Source organism: Apaloderma vittatum, unplaced genomic scaffold (assembly GCF_000703405.1).
Source record: "Apaloderma vittatum isolate BGI_N311 unplaced genomic scaffold, ASM70340v1 scaffold32128, whole genome shotgun sequence".
Classification (NCBI taxonomy): Eukaryota; Metazoa; Chordata; class Aves; order Trogoniformes; family Trogonidae; genus Apaloderma; species Apaloderma vittatum.
The window spans coordinates 4,068-22,403 of record NW_009730887.1 but is presented as its reverse complement, the minus strand read 5'-3'; the positions used below and the strand labels follow the sequence as shown (position 1 = coordinate 22,403).

Sequence of the window (18,336 nt, the reverse complement as noted above, 5' to 3'; positions counted from 1 at the left end):
GAGCTCAGGCTAGATCTCAGCTCCAAAATAGCGGTCTGCTTCACTCTCGGCTGAGAGCTGCCTTTCCTAGATGACAGCAGACAGAAGTATCAAAGGAGTTGAATGCATTCTGTGAAAACATGCTTTGTGCCAGTGTAAGCCCCTTGCATGGACAAACCACTTGATTTTCTGTGCTAACAGGGCAGCTTTCTGAGCCTGAAGGTTCAGCATGGCCAACTCTCCAGTGTTTAAGCACAGGGGTAGCACTGGCACTGGAGCTTGGGGGACAGGGGCTCCATTCAGTGCTCAGTGGAGCATTAGCTAAACATCAGTTCTCACAAACAAGAGCTCTCTTGTACCCCATTTCTCAGTCTCTCTCGCCTGCATAAAATTTGCTAACATCTCCAAGCTTGCTGAATATTTACAGGATGAACTACCTCCTGATAGCTATTTTGATGACATTACTGTATTACGGAAGGATTTATTTTTTTACAGGAGCTTATTTTTTTCCTATGGGAGTTATTTTCTTGGAATGGTGACCTCAGATCCGTCTCATTTTGCATGTTGATCGTGGCTGTGGTGTGGTTGGCTTTGCAGCAGCTGCAGTTGTCTTCCTTGTGTTGGTGCTCTGCTGTCCCTCTCCTGCTCCATGAGCTGGCTGTGGGGCAGCAGGGGTGGTGCTGAGGTCTCCAAGCTGCATGTTGAGGTTCCTTCCAGCCGTGAGTTCCACTGCAAGGTGGGCTCTTCTGCGTGGCAACCTCAGAGCCACCTCCCTGCAGCACGCAGCAGTCTACCTACCCAGCAGCCACCAGACATGAGTGCCTTAGGAAAGAGTTTAAAGTCAAGCAAGCTTCTAACATCTCTCCTTTAGACGCTGTTTTAGCCTTTAGGGTCTTCCTGGTTTTGTAATTAACAGCTTTTAATAGCATTACTTGCCTGAATTATGACCATTTAAGTCCATGAAGATTTTCAGTGTCCACAGCATCCTGCAGTAAAGAGCTTAACAGCTCGCCTACATGTTGTTGAAAAACAGCCTGTTTGTGCATATTCTCAGCCTACCTTCCAAGCTTTGCCTCATGCTCTCTCTGCAGGCTTGTGCTCCCCATCTCACTCCTTCCCACCGCTGGATCCAGAGGCATACTCTCTGATACACTAGAGAATATGCTTGAGAAACCTGACTTGCTTTTCCTAAAAAATAAGTGCCATGGGGATTACTAATTAGTGATAAGAGTGCTCCATGCGTATAAGTTTCCTTTCAGGATTGCACTGGGGGTTTAGTAGGTTCTTGAACCCCGCTGCACTGAGCTCACTGCACCCTGAGACCATCTTGTTGTCTCAGTGCTTTAAGTGAGATGCTGGTCACACAGGAACCCGTGCCTTCAGTGTTCCCAAAAAGGAGGTGGAAAAGTCCTGGGAAGCAGCTGGAGAACTGGCCCTGGTTTTACCACCTGGGAAGCTCTGTGCAGCTGGTTGGCTGGTGGCACACAGTCGTAGCTGTGAAACTGCTGTGAGTGCCTGGTTCATCTGCACAGCCTGGCTGTTGTTGGGGTGAGAGCTAAATGAGTTTCACAGTGCAAAGCAGAGTGGCCTTTCCTTCCTCTCTTCTTCTGGAGCCACTGCTTTCCAGGAAGCTGTGCGTGCAGGCTCTGCTGCATGCCTTTCTCTGGTCCATGGGGAGTGGAGGAGGAGGAGATGCTGCTGGGAGTTTATTGCTGTTTCCTGTCTTGTCTGAGCTCTTGCCCCCTCTGAGGCAGTGGGCTGAGGCTTCTGGTCTTCAGACCTGCAGCTCTTTGTGTCTGTGCCAGGAACAACCCAGCAGCAAAGTGAAATTGCAGCTCCTTCCTTGCCCCCACACTCAGATGGAGCAGCCGGTGAAAGGAAACAGGGCGATGAGTTACAGTAATAGGTTTAGCAGATGGCAGGGGAAAAACGAGTTATTTCCATCAGCGCTCTCCTGTCAGCACGAGGGTGCCGTGCCCACCTGCTGATCTCCACCATGCTCACCTGGCTTTGTGTCGCCTCCCTTCCTTGCCACATTGCTGAGGTGGGGCAAATTCAGTGAGGCTTATTGGTAAACTCTCATTTAGCTCTGCTATGTTTCTGTTTAGAAATGTCTTGGGGATGCTCTATCCAGTAGATTCCTCCACCTGGAATGTGGTATTCAGGTCTCTGCACAGTCTGAATTTAACAGCTAGTCTCCAGTTTCTAGATAACCATGTCCTGTTTGTTTCTAGTCCATCTTCATTGCATTTAATTTACTTTTATTGGCAGCTCCATGGATGAGTACTAGAGGTTTAAGGTGGAAGGGGAAGGGGGAACGGGGAACCAAGAGGATAAGGCATTGCAAGCAGAACCCTTTGCCAGGGTGGGCAGGCAGTGTTTGAAGGCAGCTGAGTCCCCGCATCGCTCCATCGCTTTAGGGGGATAAAATGTCTGCAGTAATTATGGTCTGAAAATGCAGATAAGCTTGAAAGAGAACAAAGCATAGCTCAGCTCTGGCTGGCTTTCTTGCTGAGCATGGAGGGATTTCTCTGCTTGGACTGAAAACAAAGGCAGGGGAGGAGGAGAGAGTTGCTTGCCAGTGGGCTTGATAAGCAGATGAAGGGGCTCCTGGGGGTCCATCTGGGCTGGTCCAACCAACTTCCCAAGCAGCGGTCAGGCACCTCCAGGCCTCAGGAGGGTCCCCTTACCACCAGGTGAATGTTCTCCTACTTGGAAGCTCCAGTGCCTGCTCTGTACTTGTTACTCTTTCTGGAAGTAACACGGATATCCCCTGGTAACAGAATATTTCTTCTTGGCCAGATGGTCTTGATGTGTCACGTGTGTGAGTCTGAGGAGCAGGGAAGGCAGTCTCCTCTGTAAGTGAACAGGGAGCAGGTTGCCATCACCCCACAGTACAGCAGCGTTGCAAGGCCACAGTGGTGAATGATGTGAAAGTCCTTTGGTAGAGATGTGGGCCACTGTGGCTGGGCTAGGGACTGGGCTGGTGCATTTGTTTGGGGTTCAGGCTAGTTGGGTGTCTTGGTTTGTTACCCGCGATTTTTTGAGGCTTTTTTGGGCACGTATTTTCCTTGTTTCGGTGTTTGTTTTTTAATTATGAAATGCCCCAGATTGCATCGTGCCTAAAGAGAGTGGTGCTTGTGCCCTGGGTTTGAGGCTGTTCAGCAACCATGTCTCTTGGCAACATTCCATTAAGAGAAGGGACCAAGGACCAGTGGTTTCTAACCCATCTCACCAGCGGTGTGGCCAGCACTGGCCATAGCAAGAGGGCTTGGGCTGAAGCTACCTCATTGCCTCCTCATAACCACCAATAGTTCCTGCTTGTTGTGTCCTGAAGGCATTTTTGCTGCTGCACAGCCCTGGTGTTTGTCCTTTCTGCAACACTTTAATGGTTTGTCCTGTTTTGAGGTAGAAATGTTTGACCCTTCCCCAACCGCTCCCCATCCTTGTCCCTGAGAGAAGCACGGGACATGGAGGAGCTTCGGTATTTTTCTCTTTGTCTGTCTTTGAACTGGTGCCCACTTCTGTGGGAGCTGTGGTCTGTGCTGAGAGTGGTTTCAGGGGTTTGGGTTTCCCCAGCTTCTGGCTCTGCTGCCAGATTGTCTCAACCCGCCCACCTTCACCAAGTGACGTGGTGGGAGATGTCACTGAGGACACCAGGCCAGCAACCGAGCCTCACCCTGGGAAAGTCAAAAGCATTAAATTACTAAATGAAAGGAGGTGAGAGATGGGCTATCTGCAAGGCTGGTGATGTCCCATGTCACCCAGGGAGACACTGGCTGGTTTAGGGAGGACAACGGCCCTGCCAGGGCCAGCACTGCTGTGTTTTACTGGGTAGGTTTGTCCCTTGGCCAACAACACATCTGCCCTATCCCTCTGCTGACGCTGTTCCTTCTCTTTTTCAGGGAGCCCATTGGAAAGAAGAGGTCTGGTAAGGACTCCTTTCCTCTCCACTGGTTCCACCAGCTCCTCTTTTCACTCACAATCATGGCCTCCTGGAGTGAGGCGAGGGCCTGGCCCCATGACGAGCCAAACCCCTGCTGTACTCCTCCTTGGAGCTCCCTGACATGGTGTGCCCCCTCCATCTGCCTGGGATTTCACTGCAGCCTCCAAGTCCCAGTCCCACGTCCCCTGCCCAAACCATGACGCTCCCAAAGGTGGGATGTACACCTGTGCTGGCCTCCCTATTGACTCATTAATTGAGTTGTTGCCACCATTTCTGCCACCCTCAAGTTCATTTCCCTCCCCACCTCATGCCTTCTCTCCCATCATTTTGTTCCTCCATCAGGGTTTATCCAGAGAACGGCCTCTTTCCTGCAGAGAGGTACTAACAGCCGCTCGCTACCTGGCCCTTGCTCTTGCTTTGCCTTTCGCAGGGGGGACACCTGCTCAGGCTGGGTGGGCAAGCCCCTTGCAACAAGCTGTCACACCTCATGTATCTTTCTGTGGTGGCTGGTGGACGCGGGCCAGTAGTGCAGAGGAGGTACGTCGGGCTGGGACTGGCACTTGGCTGTTGGTTCAGGTCTGCAAGCAGGGGCTGAGTCACGGGTCTTGGGTGAAAGGCAGGGCTTGGTCTACAGCCAGGAGGATGGAGATGCAAAATTTCCCAAGTCCAGAGAAGGGTCAGCGTGAGGCTGAAAGTCTTCCAATGCAGCAGCATGTTCTGCTTTGTGATTGCACCAACTGGGACCCTTTGGGTGGATGGTTAGTTCTGGGATGTTCTACCCCTCCTCCTCAAGAGAGAGAAACATCTCTGAAAGACCTCCTAGTTGGTGTGGTTTAGTGGTTATCTGAGCTTCTCAGAAAGAGACAAAAGACAGAGGAGGGGAAGTGCCTTCAATCCATGAATTAGGGAGGGCATCTTTCAACTACTGGAGCCACAGAAGATGTAGAAATAGTGTGAGAGTCTTAGGGAAGGAAGGTCTGAATCTTGGCTGGGTGGAGAGAGTTGGCACTGCCATAAGCTGTGTAAGCAAATGCACTTGTAGATGAGTGAGTTCCTCTCAGAGGAGAGAGAAAAGGTACGGGGGGACTCAAAAACTTGATTCCACTTTATTTTCACTGGAGGTGCAGGTCATTCCTCCCTCAAAAACTGATAGTATCCCAGCATCTTAACTGAGACTAGTTGTAGGATGCGTATGAGAAGCTCAGATGTTGCCTGCTTGAACAGTGGCTCCTGGTTTGGTCCGTTCTCATGGGCAGATCGTAACTGGTTGCTCTCCTGATTGACTAGAAAGGATTTACCAGTATGGTTAAAACCTTTGGACAACATTTTCTCCTCAAACTCTGACTGGAGCAAGTTGTGTCTGTCAAAGCTGGACCTTGGGGTGGTCATTTTATTTTCCCATAAGCAATTTTCCAATTGCTTATTTTTCCCAGAATTGCTGCAGAGAGGGTGAACTGCTCTTCAGTAGAGTGTTGGAAAGAGTCCTGAGCTCCTCGTAGGAGCAAGCCCTGTTTTGAAAGGAGTTTTAAGCAAATACTGGGATGCGAAGTGGCTTAAAGTGCTGCCTGCCTTCAACCTCCTGTGGTGACCAAGAGACTCAAGTGACACTTGCTGTTGTGAGGAGGATTTGGGTGTAAGTGCACACTGGAAAGAAATTCTGCTTCCTCTGCTTAGGTTTTTACCGATATTTGTAATCTTGCGTGTTTCTCAGCCTTAGGCACGGACCTAGGCTCTTTACAGCCTGCACCTTGCAGGGAGGTGGATTATTCCCCAAACTATGGGACTCTGGAGACTGACTTGGCCACTGATTTAGTTACAACTAAAACTAGTTATCATATCAGTCTCCAAGGCTGTTTTAAGCATTTCTGTTCTCTCCTCTCACAGTTCAACAGAAAGAACAGATGGAGAGTCATGGGTTCGTTGCAGCACTCGGTGCAGGGGAACCTGAAACTGCCTCCAGAGTTTATATTTGGGTGGGGCTGCTCAAGGAGGGTAGCAGAGAGTTCAATATCCCCCTGTCAGTTTTATTTTAAATGCTTTCTTGTGTGTCCGTGTCCCTTTTGCTGTGCTATGTGATGTGCCTGCAATGGCGTAGAGACCCTGACCCACGGTATTCAGTCAAATGAGAGACAGTGAAAATACAGCTCTTGTATCCTACAGCAGCTGTAGGGGAACCTTTCTAAACCTCCACTGGTGGATGGTATTTCCATGTGATTGGTTTCCACTTCTAGAAGAATCCCTGAAGAAATGAGATGGCTTATAAAGAGTACAATGCAGCCCACTTCATGTGAGAGCAGGGAGAAAATCTCTTCTGCGGGACTGATCTTCAGTGAGAGGTGTTCAGGATACACAGTCTGTGCTCCTGCCTACAGCTGTCTGCAAAACTCAAATTTCTGGTGGGCTCTGGGCTGTACTAATGCTTTCTCCCATCCCAGCTGCAGAGCTTTAGTACTGTCTTTCATCTTAGATGGCAAGGGATACACCACTGCTATTCTTAAGAGACCCAAATTTGCCCATATATAGGATGTTTTGTTGTAAACTTGTGTATTTTTGTGGTTGAGGGCAATTATACCAGGTGAAGATGCTCCTGAAATTAACTCCTACTTCTTCCTCCAAGCTCAGTTTACCACTTCTGTTGCTGGCTTAATAGGTACATTGGAGGATCCAGAATTACCTGCTGAAACTACAAATAGCCTCAGAGCAACGGGTATAATTATAGTGAGGGAGGCAGAAAGGAGAGTACATCTCTTTTCCTATGACTGTTATTCTTCTCTCAGGGGCTGGGTAGATCCTCTAATCACTTTAAGCACAAGCCTTTAATTGAGCTCGTAGAACAGATAGTGCTAGCATCCACCATTCACTTTAGAGGGCTATTTTTAATTCTGTCTGGTGCCCCACCTCTGGGTTTTGGTATGGAGGAAGCTTTCATTAGCAGTAATAGACCCTCTGCACTTGGCCAGTTCACCTGGAGCTCTGCAGAGTGCTGTTTATACCAGAATAACACAGACAATTTGCCTCCTTTTCCTTTAAATAAGACTAGCCTGAAGACACATTGTTCATTTAAATCTTGTTGTGGTCTTTCTCAGAAGGAGTTCGAGAGGTTGTGACCTTGTGCACAGAACTTCTCAGTGAAGCAGCAGAGCATCCTAGGATTGCTGAAGACCTGCTAGGTCTTTTCCATCTCTACTCATACCCTTCTGGAATGAGTATGCCACACTAGGTTTCCTATGGCGGAACCTATGCCCTGCAATAGGTTCCCCCATTGGAAAGATGTTTTGTCAGGCTGAGACATCTTATATGGCGGGGGAGCCATTGGGGCTTCTTGCAGTGTATGTGCACTTGCCCGTAGAAACTTGTTCCTGATAACATAGTCTTGAGTTTCTTTGCTGCATTTCACCTAACTGTCCCAAGGGACCACCATTCTTTAGGTAATTTCCTACCCTTCAGAGACAGGGAGGTAATTGTCCCCTATCTCTGCTGTGCTGTAGCAGCCAGAGGGATGAGCCAGATTATTTGTGCCCAGACCCAAAACTTGAGGCTCCCCACTGTACATGTACAGCCCCTGTAAATTCAACTCGGGTGCATGATTCGTCTTGTGCTGTAATAACTAACGCTATCCTATTTCCAAAGCACTTGACAAATATTAATTCTTACTGCACCTGGGGAGAGCAGGGTAATATAATTGTGTCCTCATCTGGCAGGTTGCAAAGCCGCAAAGCAAAGTGTTGGATTGGAGGCCAGAGCCAGGGCTCAAAGTGGAAGGGAGCCGTGGGCAAGAGTTTCATTATTCTTTTTACTTCTTGAAGGCTCTTGGAGGCAGATGAGACGAGTGCTGCGGGTGCTCTGGGTAACCAAATGCCTGGCGGCTGGCTTAGCGGTAGGCAGAGCCCCAGCAAACGCCTGGCTTGGAGGGGCTGCACACATGAGCCTGCAAAGCCCTGGGTCATTTTGTGGTCTGCCCGCAGATAGAAAGCCTCTGTGCAGGGAAAGGGTGGCTTTGCCTGGGGTACAGGGACAAACCTGGGGCCGTGTTTCTAAAGCAGCGATGGATGCAACAACCTCTGCTGCAGCGCTACCACCGCAAGCAACGTGGAGTGCAGCTACAGCCAGAGCACTCCTGAAAGAAAAGGCACCTGCAAAAAAAGTACCACCAGCCTTGCCCTGCTGTGCCTGGCTGCTGTCCCCTGGAAGCGGAGGGGACTGACGGTGCCACAGCGTGTCCCCGCAGCCTGCGGTGTGTCCCCTTAGCCAGCAGTGCCACCTGCAGCCCCGCCGGGCTCGGCGCAGCCGATGGCGCAGCCCCCGGCGATCGCTGCCGCTCCCGCCTCTCCACCCGGTGTCGAGTCTCTTTCTGGCCGAAGAAGAGCTTTGTTCTCGGTGTGTCCTGGGCTTTTACTTCATCTCGGGGTGGGTTTGTTGTTTGTGGTTTTTTTTTTGACCTAAAATAGGGATCTCCTGCGGGAGGAGCTGAGCAGAGTCAGTGGGGCAAATAGCAGAGAGAGCAAACGGTGCTGGTGAGTTGTGAGGAGTGGCTGAAGTACAGAAGGGCAGTGAGGACAGGGAGCTGCTACCTTGCCCTGCAAACTGCCCCCCTGCCTGGGTGTCCGGGCTCTTTAGCCAGGACGAGCAAAACTTGCTGTAGGCTGTATGTGAGTTGGTCCGTGTGTTGGGGCAGCTGATGCCAGTGCACAGGAGGCTGCTCTGGGCCCTGTGCCCCCTCGGGGACCAGGCATCTGTGGTGGTGGTGAGATTGCTTGGGTGATTCTTTCTGTAAGCAGGAAGGTGGTTAGCAAGTGAAGGGTCTCACCTGGCTGTACCCATCTCACCTGGCTGCTGGTTTGGTCTCTCTCTCCACCTCACTCTGCCAAAGTCTGTGGCTCACATCTCTCACGCTGGGGTCCCCAAGGTGTCCTGGAGCTGCTCACAGGCCAGAAGATGCTCGGGAGCGGTGACCAGTGCTCTCGGGAGATGGTGCTGACCCTGGTACACGGGTCGGTTCTTGTCCCCCCCGTGCAGGAGCTGACTCCGCGTCGGTCGACCCCTTGGTGCTGGAGCAGTATGTCGTGGTGGCAGACTACCGGAAGCAGGAGAGCTCCGAGATCAGCTTGTGTGTGGGCCAGTTGGTGGATATCATTGAGAAGAATGAATCAGGTACAGAGAGTTTGTCTTGGCAGGGGGCCTTGGGTCTACTCTGCATTGCAGAGCAGGGGCAGAAATAGCAATCCTGTATTGTCAGTGTTTTCCTAATAGCAACTTAAGCGAAACAGCCTCTGGGCACCTCACAGGGGTGTCCTGGGATGGTCAGCTGAGATGGGACGTGGAGGAAGCAACTTCAGGCTGGCTGTATAAGTGTGGACAAGACCTCCAGGCTTTCTCCAAAGGGAAGGACTGATTCCCTGTGTGCTAAGTGCCAGGCACCTTCCATCTTTTACAATCTCTACTTTATGCTTCTTTGTGCTGAAAAGCTTGGGCTGATGGGTCCTGAGGACAAAAGCCATTCCTAGAGTTGGCAGGCTTGTTTTGGCGACAGAAGGGGACATTCTCATGATGCCCTTGAAAGCCCCCATTGTGTGTTCGCAGTTCCTGCTTCTGAACACAAGGAAGCACTCGGCTGTGGAGTGGGGCAGGCAGCCGAGTTATTTGCCTGCTTCAAAACTTAAACTTGCTCTCAGCCTCTGCAAAGGGATGAAGTCATATCGTGGACCCAGCTTCTGCAGCTTGCTGAAAAGGGGAATTTATTCCCAGAAGTTAGCAGAAGTTTCTTGGAGGGGTTTAAAGACAAATTGTGATTTAAATTCTGGAAGGCTGGTCTCTGGAGGATTAGTTGCACCTGCAGCTATGTTTGAGAATGAGGAAAATAAAAGCAACCCTGAAGCAAGCGAAACTTATTAGCACAGCCAATTCAAAAGCTATGGCAAATAATTTATTTATCAAATGTCAGCCCTGGTTTTCCCTTCCATGCAGGTAGCTGCTGATTCCCTCCCCAACAATCTAGTTGTCTTTCTAAATGACTCACTGGTGAGATTCTGAGGATAATGCGCAGTCTTTATTTTTTTCCCTCTAAAGGCACAAATAGCTTGTGCTTTTAATAACTGAAGAGCACACATTTATTTTGATTGGACACCCAGGGTGGCCCAGAATTGTTTGTGGCCACTATGGAGCTGGCTGGGTTTCTACTGGGAGAGATCATGTTTTAATCCTGCATTTGCTCTTAGCTTTTAAAATTTGCTGTTTCTACAAACGTAAAGAAGGTGAGAGCACAGCAGGAGTCAGCTATCGATTTGCAGACAGTGTATTCATCTCTGCTAATTAGCCTGAGCTTGCTGACCTAGACTGAGGAAAAATGAACCATGAAGGGAAAAAGAAGAGGAAAGCAAATGCAGTGACTGGAGCCATTCAGTTCTTAGAGCCTCCCTTGGTTTTTTTGTAGGGAAGGAAGTGTACATTTAGATATCATTTAGCTGTGATTTTCCCATTCTGCTGTCTGCACTCCCTTTTGGATAGCGCTTGCTCTGTTGCTTTGGGGTCACCCCAGCTTCTCATGTAGGCAGCAAGGAGGGAGCAAAGCCCCCCAGGTTCATGGCTGGAAGGGAGGGAGGGAGGGGGCTTTTGGTTGGAGGGAGCCCTTGGCTGAGCTGTCTGGTGTTTTCTTCTCAGGCTGGTGGTTTGTGAGCACATCAGAGGAGCAAGGCTGGGTGCCAGCGACCTGTCTGGAGGCGCAGGATGGTGTCCAGGATGAGTTCTCAATGCAGCCTGATGAAGGTAAGAAGCTGCTGGAGACATCTGCCCTAGCATCTTTCTGCCAAACTGCATGGAATTGCTTGCAGGACTCTCTGACTTAAGCAGGGCATGAGCCTGGGGAAGGACAGACGCACACATGCTGTTCAGGCATGCCTGCCCATGATGGTCCTGCCTGCTTAGTGCTCTGCTCCAGTGCTGCAGCAGGAGTGTGGGAGCTGGATACTGGTGGTGTGTCTGCTGTCCTTTCTGCTCCTCCAAAGAGGGGCTAAAGATGCCACCTCCAGGGAACACTCAGTCCTGCCATCCCAATGCCTCTTTTAAGTCCCAGGGAGCTGTTTTACCTGCAGTGGAGGAGGAGCAAAGCTCATATCCTAGGACAATTCACGTATCTCCTAAACCCATGCAGAACGAAGAGCTTGCATGAGCTCATGTTATGAGAATAACAAGTTTGCAACCTTTGCTTAGAGCAAATCTGAAACGCCCCTGGAGAACACATCCTTTCCATTGACTACTCTGTGCTCACAGCAGTGCTGTAGCTGGCTCAGCCCCTCATCTGGGGAGATGAATATGGGAGGGGGGCTTGCACTGGGGAGGGCCCTCAGAGGACTCCAGGTGAGTACAGTCTCTGTGCCACTCGCTAGTGTCAGCCCTGTCTCCTCTTGGACCTGAAGTGCCACTCCCTTACATCCTCTCTTGTCCTTCTCCTGCTTCCCCAACATGCTCTTCCCAGTCCCATGGAGATACTGGTCTCTGCCCAGGCACGTTGGCCGCCGTCGGACTCTTGGGGACTTGTACACCAGTGGATGGGGTCAAGGTGGACTTCACAGAGACTTGTTTGGCTGCGTGTGTTCTGTGCTTGGAGCCTTGTGGTCTGCATGTTTGTTTGCTTTGCATGTGATGAACCCTGCTTGTATCTGTCTTCAATGCCTGCCATACATGCTCCTCAGCCTTCCATTAGGCCCACTCTTGTCCATCTCTACTCTGTCAGATGTTCCCCCTCACTTTTTGATGTTTGGTTTGGGTACAGAGGCTAGAATTTCTGCTTTCCCCCAACACATGTATGCAGACTTCTTGCAAGTGCTGACTTAGTTCCCATAAAAGTAACTCCTCTGAGCCATGGTCCTGGGACTGATGGGTCAGGTGGGGTCAGGAGGAGAAGAGCCAGCTTGTTTTTGCTGGGTGTGACAGGCCATTTTCTGCTTTGACTCGTTTGCATGAAGGGGATGGGAAATTAGGCCCTTCAAGCGCTGTGCTGGTCCAGGAAGATGAGTCCAGGAAACTTGCATGATGGGAATATATGAATGGAGGTGGACTTTTACCAAAATGGCCTTCTCCCTGTTGTGGCACTGCTTAAGCACAGGCAATTGCTTTCCTGGGTTTCTTCCAGAGAGGACAGGACAAGGTGAGTGAGCGGGATGGAGGGATGGACCTGTTTGTCTGACATGCCCGCATGGCTGTTAGGGTGTTTCCTCTTCCTCTTGAAGAGAAGAGCATCCATGTCCCTGCTTTCCCTCATGTGGTCTAGTGAGCAGGACATCAGACTCTCCTCCAGGCTCCCCATGTGGCTTTGACCAATGTCTTGGAGGACCCAGCTGTTGAACGGAGCCGTTAATGTAGACCTGCTGTTGTAGAGCGGTTTGATAGGCGTGTGTGCAAGCACGTCTGTGTGGGGGGGTTACTCCCTGATGCCCATGGGATTCCTTTCCCTGTACAGAGGACTGTTCTTCTTTAAAGGCTCTGTGACAGAAATTTGAATTGAGGTGGATGCATGGAAGGGCTTCTGTGAAGAGCAGGTGAAAGGAGAGCTGTCTTACAGTCTTTAGTCCCAAGGGAGAGGGGGAACTGTTTTTTAGACAGCAAGCCGGTTGCTAGTGCCGGTTTAATTCACCAAAGCTTGCATTTCAAAATGCATCTGGGTTTGTTTTGAAATACATTTCACTGGCATTTCTTTTATGAATGGTTGTGTATCTCTGCGTGTTTGCACCTGTGTTAAAACTGGAATTGTCATTATATAGCACACTTAGCCATCGTTCAACTGGGTCCAGGTTTCCATAAAACAGTATCTCTGTGAAAGTGCTCTTTCTTTCCAACAGAGGAGAAGTACACCGTTATATACCCATATACGGCAAGAGACCAGGATGAAATGAACCTGGACAAAGGGGCTGTGGTGGTGGTGATCCAGAAGAACCTGGAGGGCTGGTGGAAAATCAGGTACTGTCCCTATCTCTTCCCTGGTGCTGCAGCTGGGGCTGTGCAAAGCAGAGATGTGATGCGTGTGAGATGTTCAGTCCAAAGGCAAGTCTGGGATATTGGGAAGGGCAGGGTACCAGAACTCATTTCTTTCCATGACTGCTGACTAAGGTTAGCTGACATTCAGGGCTTCAGCCAAGCATAGCTGTGGTTAAACATCTTTAAAATCTGCCAATTTCCAGTGTCGAGAAGTGGACTGTGGCACGGCATCACATGCCCCAGCAGTGCAAAGTGAACCGATGTGAGAGCATTAGTGTTACACCATGTGCTGCTGATGGGAAAACCAGTGAGTGTCCCGGGGGCTGGATCCTCTGGCTGCGTGAGGAGGCTTCTGTGGAGAAGGGCTGTTGTCTGGGCCAGGTCTGCTCTGTGCAGGGTATGCTGAGGTCGAAGAATCCAGGTTGTCCTGAGCTGATGCTTTTTTCTCCTGGAAGCTCATTTTCCCTCATCTGTGGTCTAACAAACAGCCGGACTTGAGCACGATGGGAGCACATGCTGCAATTTTGTTAACCTTACAGTGAACCTCTGGGCTTGGCAGCAGCAAAATCCCGGAAAAATGTCCATTGACTTTTTAAGTGGAGGAGACCTGCCACAAGGGCTCTAAAGGCAATTACAAGCTCAGTAGCTGATGCCATCTGAGCATAGTGGCTGCAGCCTGGCCAGCAGGGAGAATCTCTGGTGCTGGCACGGGACCCTCCGGCATGGCAGAGACATTGCAGATGTGGTTTCTCAGTCAGATCGCAGGGCTGGTTTCTCTCCTAAACGGAGATTTAGAGCAGGGAAGGGATCCAGGCTGCCGGTGCACAGGCAGAGGGCTTGTGCTTGCTCCAAACACCAGGTACATCAATCCCAGCAGCAACCTCTTCTGCTTCCCCTGCCAGTGTGTTTCATTCCTGAACAGGTGCCATTGCCAAGGTGAAAAGGAAATCAGGCTTCGCACCGTTCCTAGCCCTCGGCCCGCTGGCTGCAGCCAGCTTGCACGGGAGCGTTAGTCATGGCTGGAGCTCTCCAGGTGCCCAAGTGCCACGGAGCGTGACACTGGGCAAGCTCGTTTTGCCCAGGTCACCTTCAGTCAACGTGTGTCCTGAGCTCTGGCTCCAGGGACGTCCAAGGGCTCAACATGACTCAAGCGCAGTGGGTCGCTCCTCTGGAAAGAGCTCCCGGCCCCGATGCCGCGCAGGGGCTCTGTGTGGTGACGCTGCTGTTGTTGCCACCACAGGTATCAGGGCCAAGAAGGCTGGGCCCCCGCGTCCTACCTCAGAAAGGGGAATGGAGAGATGTTCTCGCAGAAACTGGGGTCAGGCTCCTCCGCTCATTCGTGTGCCTTGGATCTGGATGGCGTCTCCCGGCAGCAGGTTATGGCGAGCCGCGAGAGTATGGCGAGCCGAGAGAGAGACGGGCTCCCTGGCCAAAGGGACGGGAGATTTGACAGCCGTCCCCTGCACAATGCTGACATCAGACGCAGTAAGTGGCTGGTCAGGAGGAGGCTGGTGGTGGCTGAGGTGTCAATGCAGCCTTTCCTGCAGGCTTTTGGGTGATGTAACGGGGTGTGAGGAAGAGAGAAGGCTTGCAGGCGCTGTGAACTCTGCAGCAAGGTCTGGAGGTGACATTGCACAGCACGTGGGGCACAGGCACAGTGCTGGCCAGGGATGTGCTGAGGATCAGCAAATGTGATGGGGATAAAAGCCTCCCCCTCCCAGACTGGAGATGATCTCCTCTCAGAAGCTGGGGCATTTTAACCCCTATACCAGCTAGGTCTTCTGAGTCAGACTTGCAATGAAAAAGCAGTTTCACGTGGTGACCTCAGCTGTATTTCCCAGCAGCACCTGATGTGCAAAGCTGATTCCTCTTCCCGTGAGATCCCCTCAAAACCCGTGTGACCCGTGACACTCAGGGTACTGGGCAGACAGGTTCCTCCTTTGGCTTCCTTGCCCGTGGGGCAAACTTGGTCCTTGCCTTTCTTTTTTCTCTTTCACTTGTCTTTTCTGAACATACATGTGACCAAAAGTCAGAAACTCAACAGCACCTGCATTTCTTCCTCCACAGAGTCACCGAAGATGAGACAGAGACCCCCTCCTCGCCGGGATCTCACCATAGTAAGTGCCAGCTGATGTAGGAGAGCAGCAGTGGCAAAGGGAGTCAGAGGGGAGCACTGAAAGGAGCTCTGGCCACCGGTTATTCTTTGTCTGGGGTCTTGTCCCTGGGATCTTACAGAGGGTGCTCTGCTCTTGGTCAAGGCTGGAGTACACACTGCTGTCTTAAGAGTTCTCTCTTTGCATGTGGTTCTTAAATAAACTTTTGGCCCATCTGTCCTGCAAGGCTGGGTTGGCAGCGGGAGGCTGCAGACTGGCTCCCTCCCTTTGGGGAGGGTGACTGCTGTCAGTGAGAGCTCTGGTACCAAACAATTTTCTGCCTAGCCTGGAAATGGTTTGCCAGTTTGTGTAGGTGAGGATGCTGCGTGATGGATGGCTGACCTCCATGGCCTGGCCATACTGCCTTGTGGCTTGTGGGCTGTGTGGATGTTGTGTCACACAACACACTGGTGGGTTTTCTTTCTTGTCATAGCCACGTGGTTTGAACCTGCCTAAACCTCCTGTCCCTCCTCAAGTGGAAGAGGAATATTACACCATTGCTGACTTCCAGACCACCATCCCTGATGGCATCAGCTTCCAGGCAGGAATGAAAGTAGAGGTGAGACTGTCATCTTCCCTTCTCACATGTTCATGTCAGTGCAGTGCTGCTGACTCCCATTGCCCTGGGATCTGTTTTAAGAGGGAGCTTCCTTTCCAGGGAGAGAAGGTCTGCTCACCACAGTGCTCTGGGTAGAAACTGGGCATGGTGGTGCATGTGATTGCCTCTGTGGATTGTTAACATCCCAGGGCTCTCCCAAAGTGGGAGAGAAACCCATGTGAGCTCATGAGGCTTCGGAGTCCCTGGTGCTCTTGGTGACCTCCTGTCCCTCAAGTGTGTGGGTGCTGTGTTGTCTGAGCTAGTGGAAATTAAAAGCACATCACAAATGAGGTTAGAGATTGTGAGTTTTTTCTTATTTAGTCTGTGTGTAAAGTGAAAAGCCCTTCCAGAACTACTCTCCTAGCACACCGGCTTCTGCAGAATCTCTCTTGCAGCTGCAGTTTTGCTTTTCAAATTGTAAGCTGTGCCTCTCTAAGAGGATTTTTGCTTTACGGATGCCCCAGTCGGCTCCTTCCAGGTCCCAGCCCCACTCCTGGAGCAGGCAGAGGCGGCTGTTCCGTGCAGCATCGCTTTGCTCCCCCCCCCCGCGCGGCCGCGGAGGGCCGCCCGCCGGTACCCGGCATCCCGGTTCTGTGACCCGGCAGAGAAGGTGGCTCGTTCCTCAGCCCCATAGCAGAGACTGTTAGCGAGTTCCCCTCCCCTTAGGATACCAGTTCTGTGATGACATGGCTTTTGGTTGCCAGGGCATGGAGGCGCCGAGGCTGTGTGCCAACCTGACATCGTGTCAGAGACACCCAGCATCCCCTCTTGTGCAAAGAGGGCTCCTGCATGGGATGTCTGAGCTTTCCTTTCCCTTTGGCAGGTTATCGAAAAGAACCTTACATTCAGATTGAGGAGAAGGAGGGCTGGGCCCCCGCCACGTTCATCGATAAGTACAAGAAAACCAGCAATGCCTCCCGGCCGAATTTCCTGGCTCCGCTACCCAACGAGATGGCTCAGCTCCAGCTCGGTGATGCCGTGGCTGACAGCAGCACCGGTGAGGAGGCCACAGGGCCGTGCCGTCCCCTGCCGGAGGCTCCTCCTAACGGGATGGATGGTGGTGGGAAGTGGGCCAAAGACTGGAAGGGAAAGGAGGCTTTCGACAGCGGGGACCTGGCCTTTGCCGGTGGCTACGAGGAGATCTCGGACCGTGACACAGAGGAGAAGCCCAGCCTGCCACCCAGGAAGGAGTCCATCATTAAATCAGAAGGCGAGTTACTGGAGAGGCAGAGGCCGCCCCCCAAGCCCCCAGGTATGATTTTGCCCATGATCCCACCCAAGCAGTCGGTGGCCCTGAAGGACAGCAAGAAGCCAGAGCTGAAACCAGAGAAAGGCAAACTCTTCCAGCTGAAAAACGAAATGGGGCTGGAATGTGGACACAAGGTGTCAGCCAAAGAGGTGAAGAAGCCAAACCTACGGCCCATTGTCAAGCCAACCAAGCCAAAAGCTGAGCCCGTGGAGGACAAGCCTGAGCCCATCGCCCAGAATCCATTCTTGAAGTCAAGACCTCAGATCAGGCCAAAACCTGCTGCAGGTCCCCGAACTGACCCACCTCCAACTGATGATAAACTGGACATTTGCAGCCTGCGGAGCAAGCTTAGACCTGCGAAGTGCCCAGAGAAACCCTCAGAGCAGGACACTGCTGCCAGTGAAAGCTCCTTCAGTAATGCCGCGGTCTCCTCGGAAGCTGCTGGAAGGTTTCAGGAGCGACCGAGCACGGAGAGCAAACCCCTCCCCAAGCTGGACAGCCAAACCGCAAAAGAGGTACTGCCCAAATCTCCCTTGGGCCCAGCAAACACCCCAGGGGCCAGAGAACTCCCACCGCAGCGCCCTGTTGTGCCACCCCGCAGACCACCCCCTCCCAAGAAAACAGGGGGTCCTGCCTCCGGCCCCACAGCGGAGGTCAGGGCCCCAGCACGGGAAGCACCCGAAATTAGGTCATCATCAGTGCCAGGGAGGCCCATGCTGGTTCCTCCGAAAGCTAAGCCATTCCTCTCTGCCTCCATCCAAGACGAAGCCAAAGTGAAAAGCAGCGGAAGCCCAAAGGTTCTTTCCAAGCCGGTGGAGAGAGGGGAAGCCAAGGAGAGGACCTCAGCCCCCATTTCCAGTCTGGACATCTCCAGGGAAGCTCTCTATGTGGCAGTGGCAGATTTTGAGGGTGATGAGGAGACTAATAGCTTTAAAGAAGGGACATTGTTTGAAGTTCGTGAGAAGAACAGCAGCGGCTGGTGGTTTTGCAAGGTCCTGACTGGGGGGCCGTGCTGGGAGGGCTGGATCCCTTCCAACTACCTACGGAAGAAGCCGTAGCTACTCCTCTGCTTGCACGGCTGGAGGTTCCCTGGTATCTCACCTGAATATTTAATTAGCAGATTAATTTATAGTTTTCTGTGAGGCTGGCTTTAAAAAAAAAGAAAAGATAATAATTGAGATCCCACGCACCCCAGCTGGTGCCTGTTGTCGGCAGCATGGAGGGAGCAGCTCAGCCTCCTCTGCCCACCTGTGTGCTCACACCTGCCCTCCTCCCCACGTTCCCCCAAGCGCTTCACTCCTATAGCCCTGCTGGGAGTCCCACCATGCAGCCAGGGTGGCTCTGACCAAGCTTCGTGGCATGTGATAGCTACCATGGTTCCCCAAGCTGGAGAGATGGACCTCAGTAGATGTTTCTGCCACGTGTACAGGGAATTAAAAAG

The 18,336-nt window shown here is 51.7% G+C and overlaps 1 protein-coding gene across 1 annotated transcript in view; it reads left to right on the top strand.

Moving 5' to 3' along the window:
- Positions 1 to 17,953, top strand: part of SH3PXD2B (SH3 and PX domains 2B) — a gene marked incomplete at its 5' end in the record, with an annotated part of 56,716 nt that extends 38,763 nt beyond the window's left edge. Inside the window, 9 exon segments of the mRNA XM_009874954.1 lie at positions 3,885 to 3,910; positions 8,942 to 9,076; positions 10,583 to 10,687; positions 12,760 to 12,877; positions 14,136 to 14,380; positions 14,963 to 15,012; positions 15,482 to 15,607; positions 16,470 to 16,482; positions 16,485 to 17,953. Of these exon segments, the coding sequence (XP_009873256.1) occupies positions 3,885 to 3,910; positions 8,942 to 9,076; positions 10,583 to 10,687; positions 12,760 to 12,877; positions 14,136 to 14,380; positions 14,963 to 15,012; positions 15,482 to 15,607; positions 16,470 to 16,482; positions 16,485 to 17,953 (2,287 nt within the window).
- Between the last annotated feature and the right edge of the window lie 383 nt (positions 17,954 to 18,336).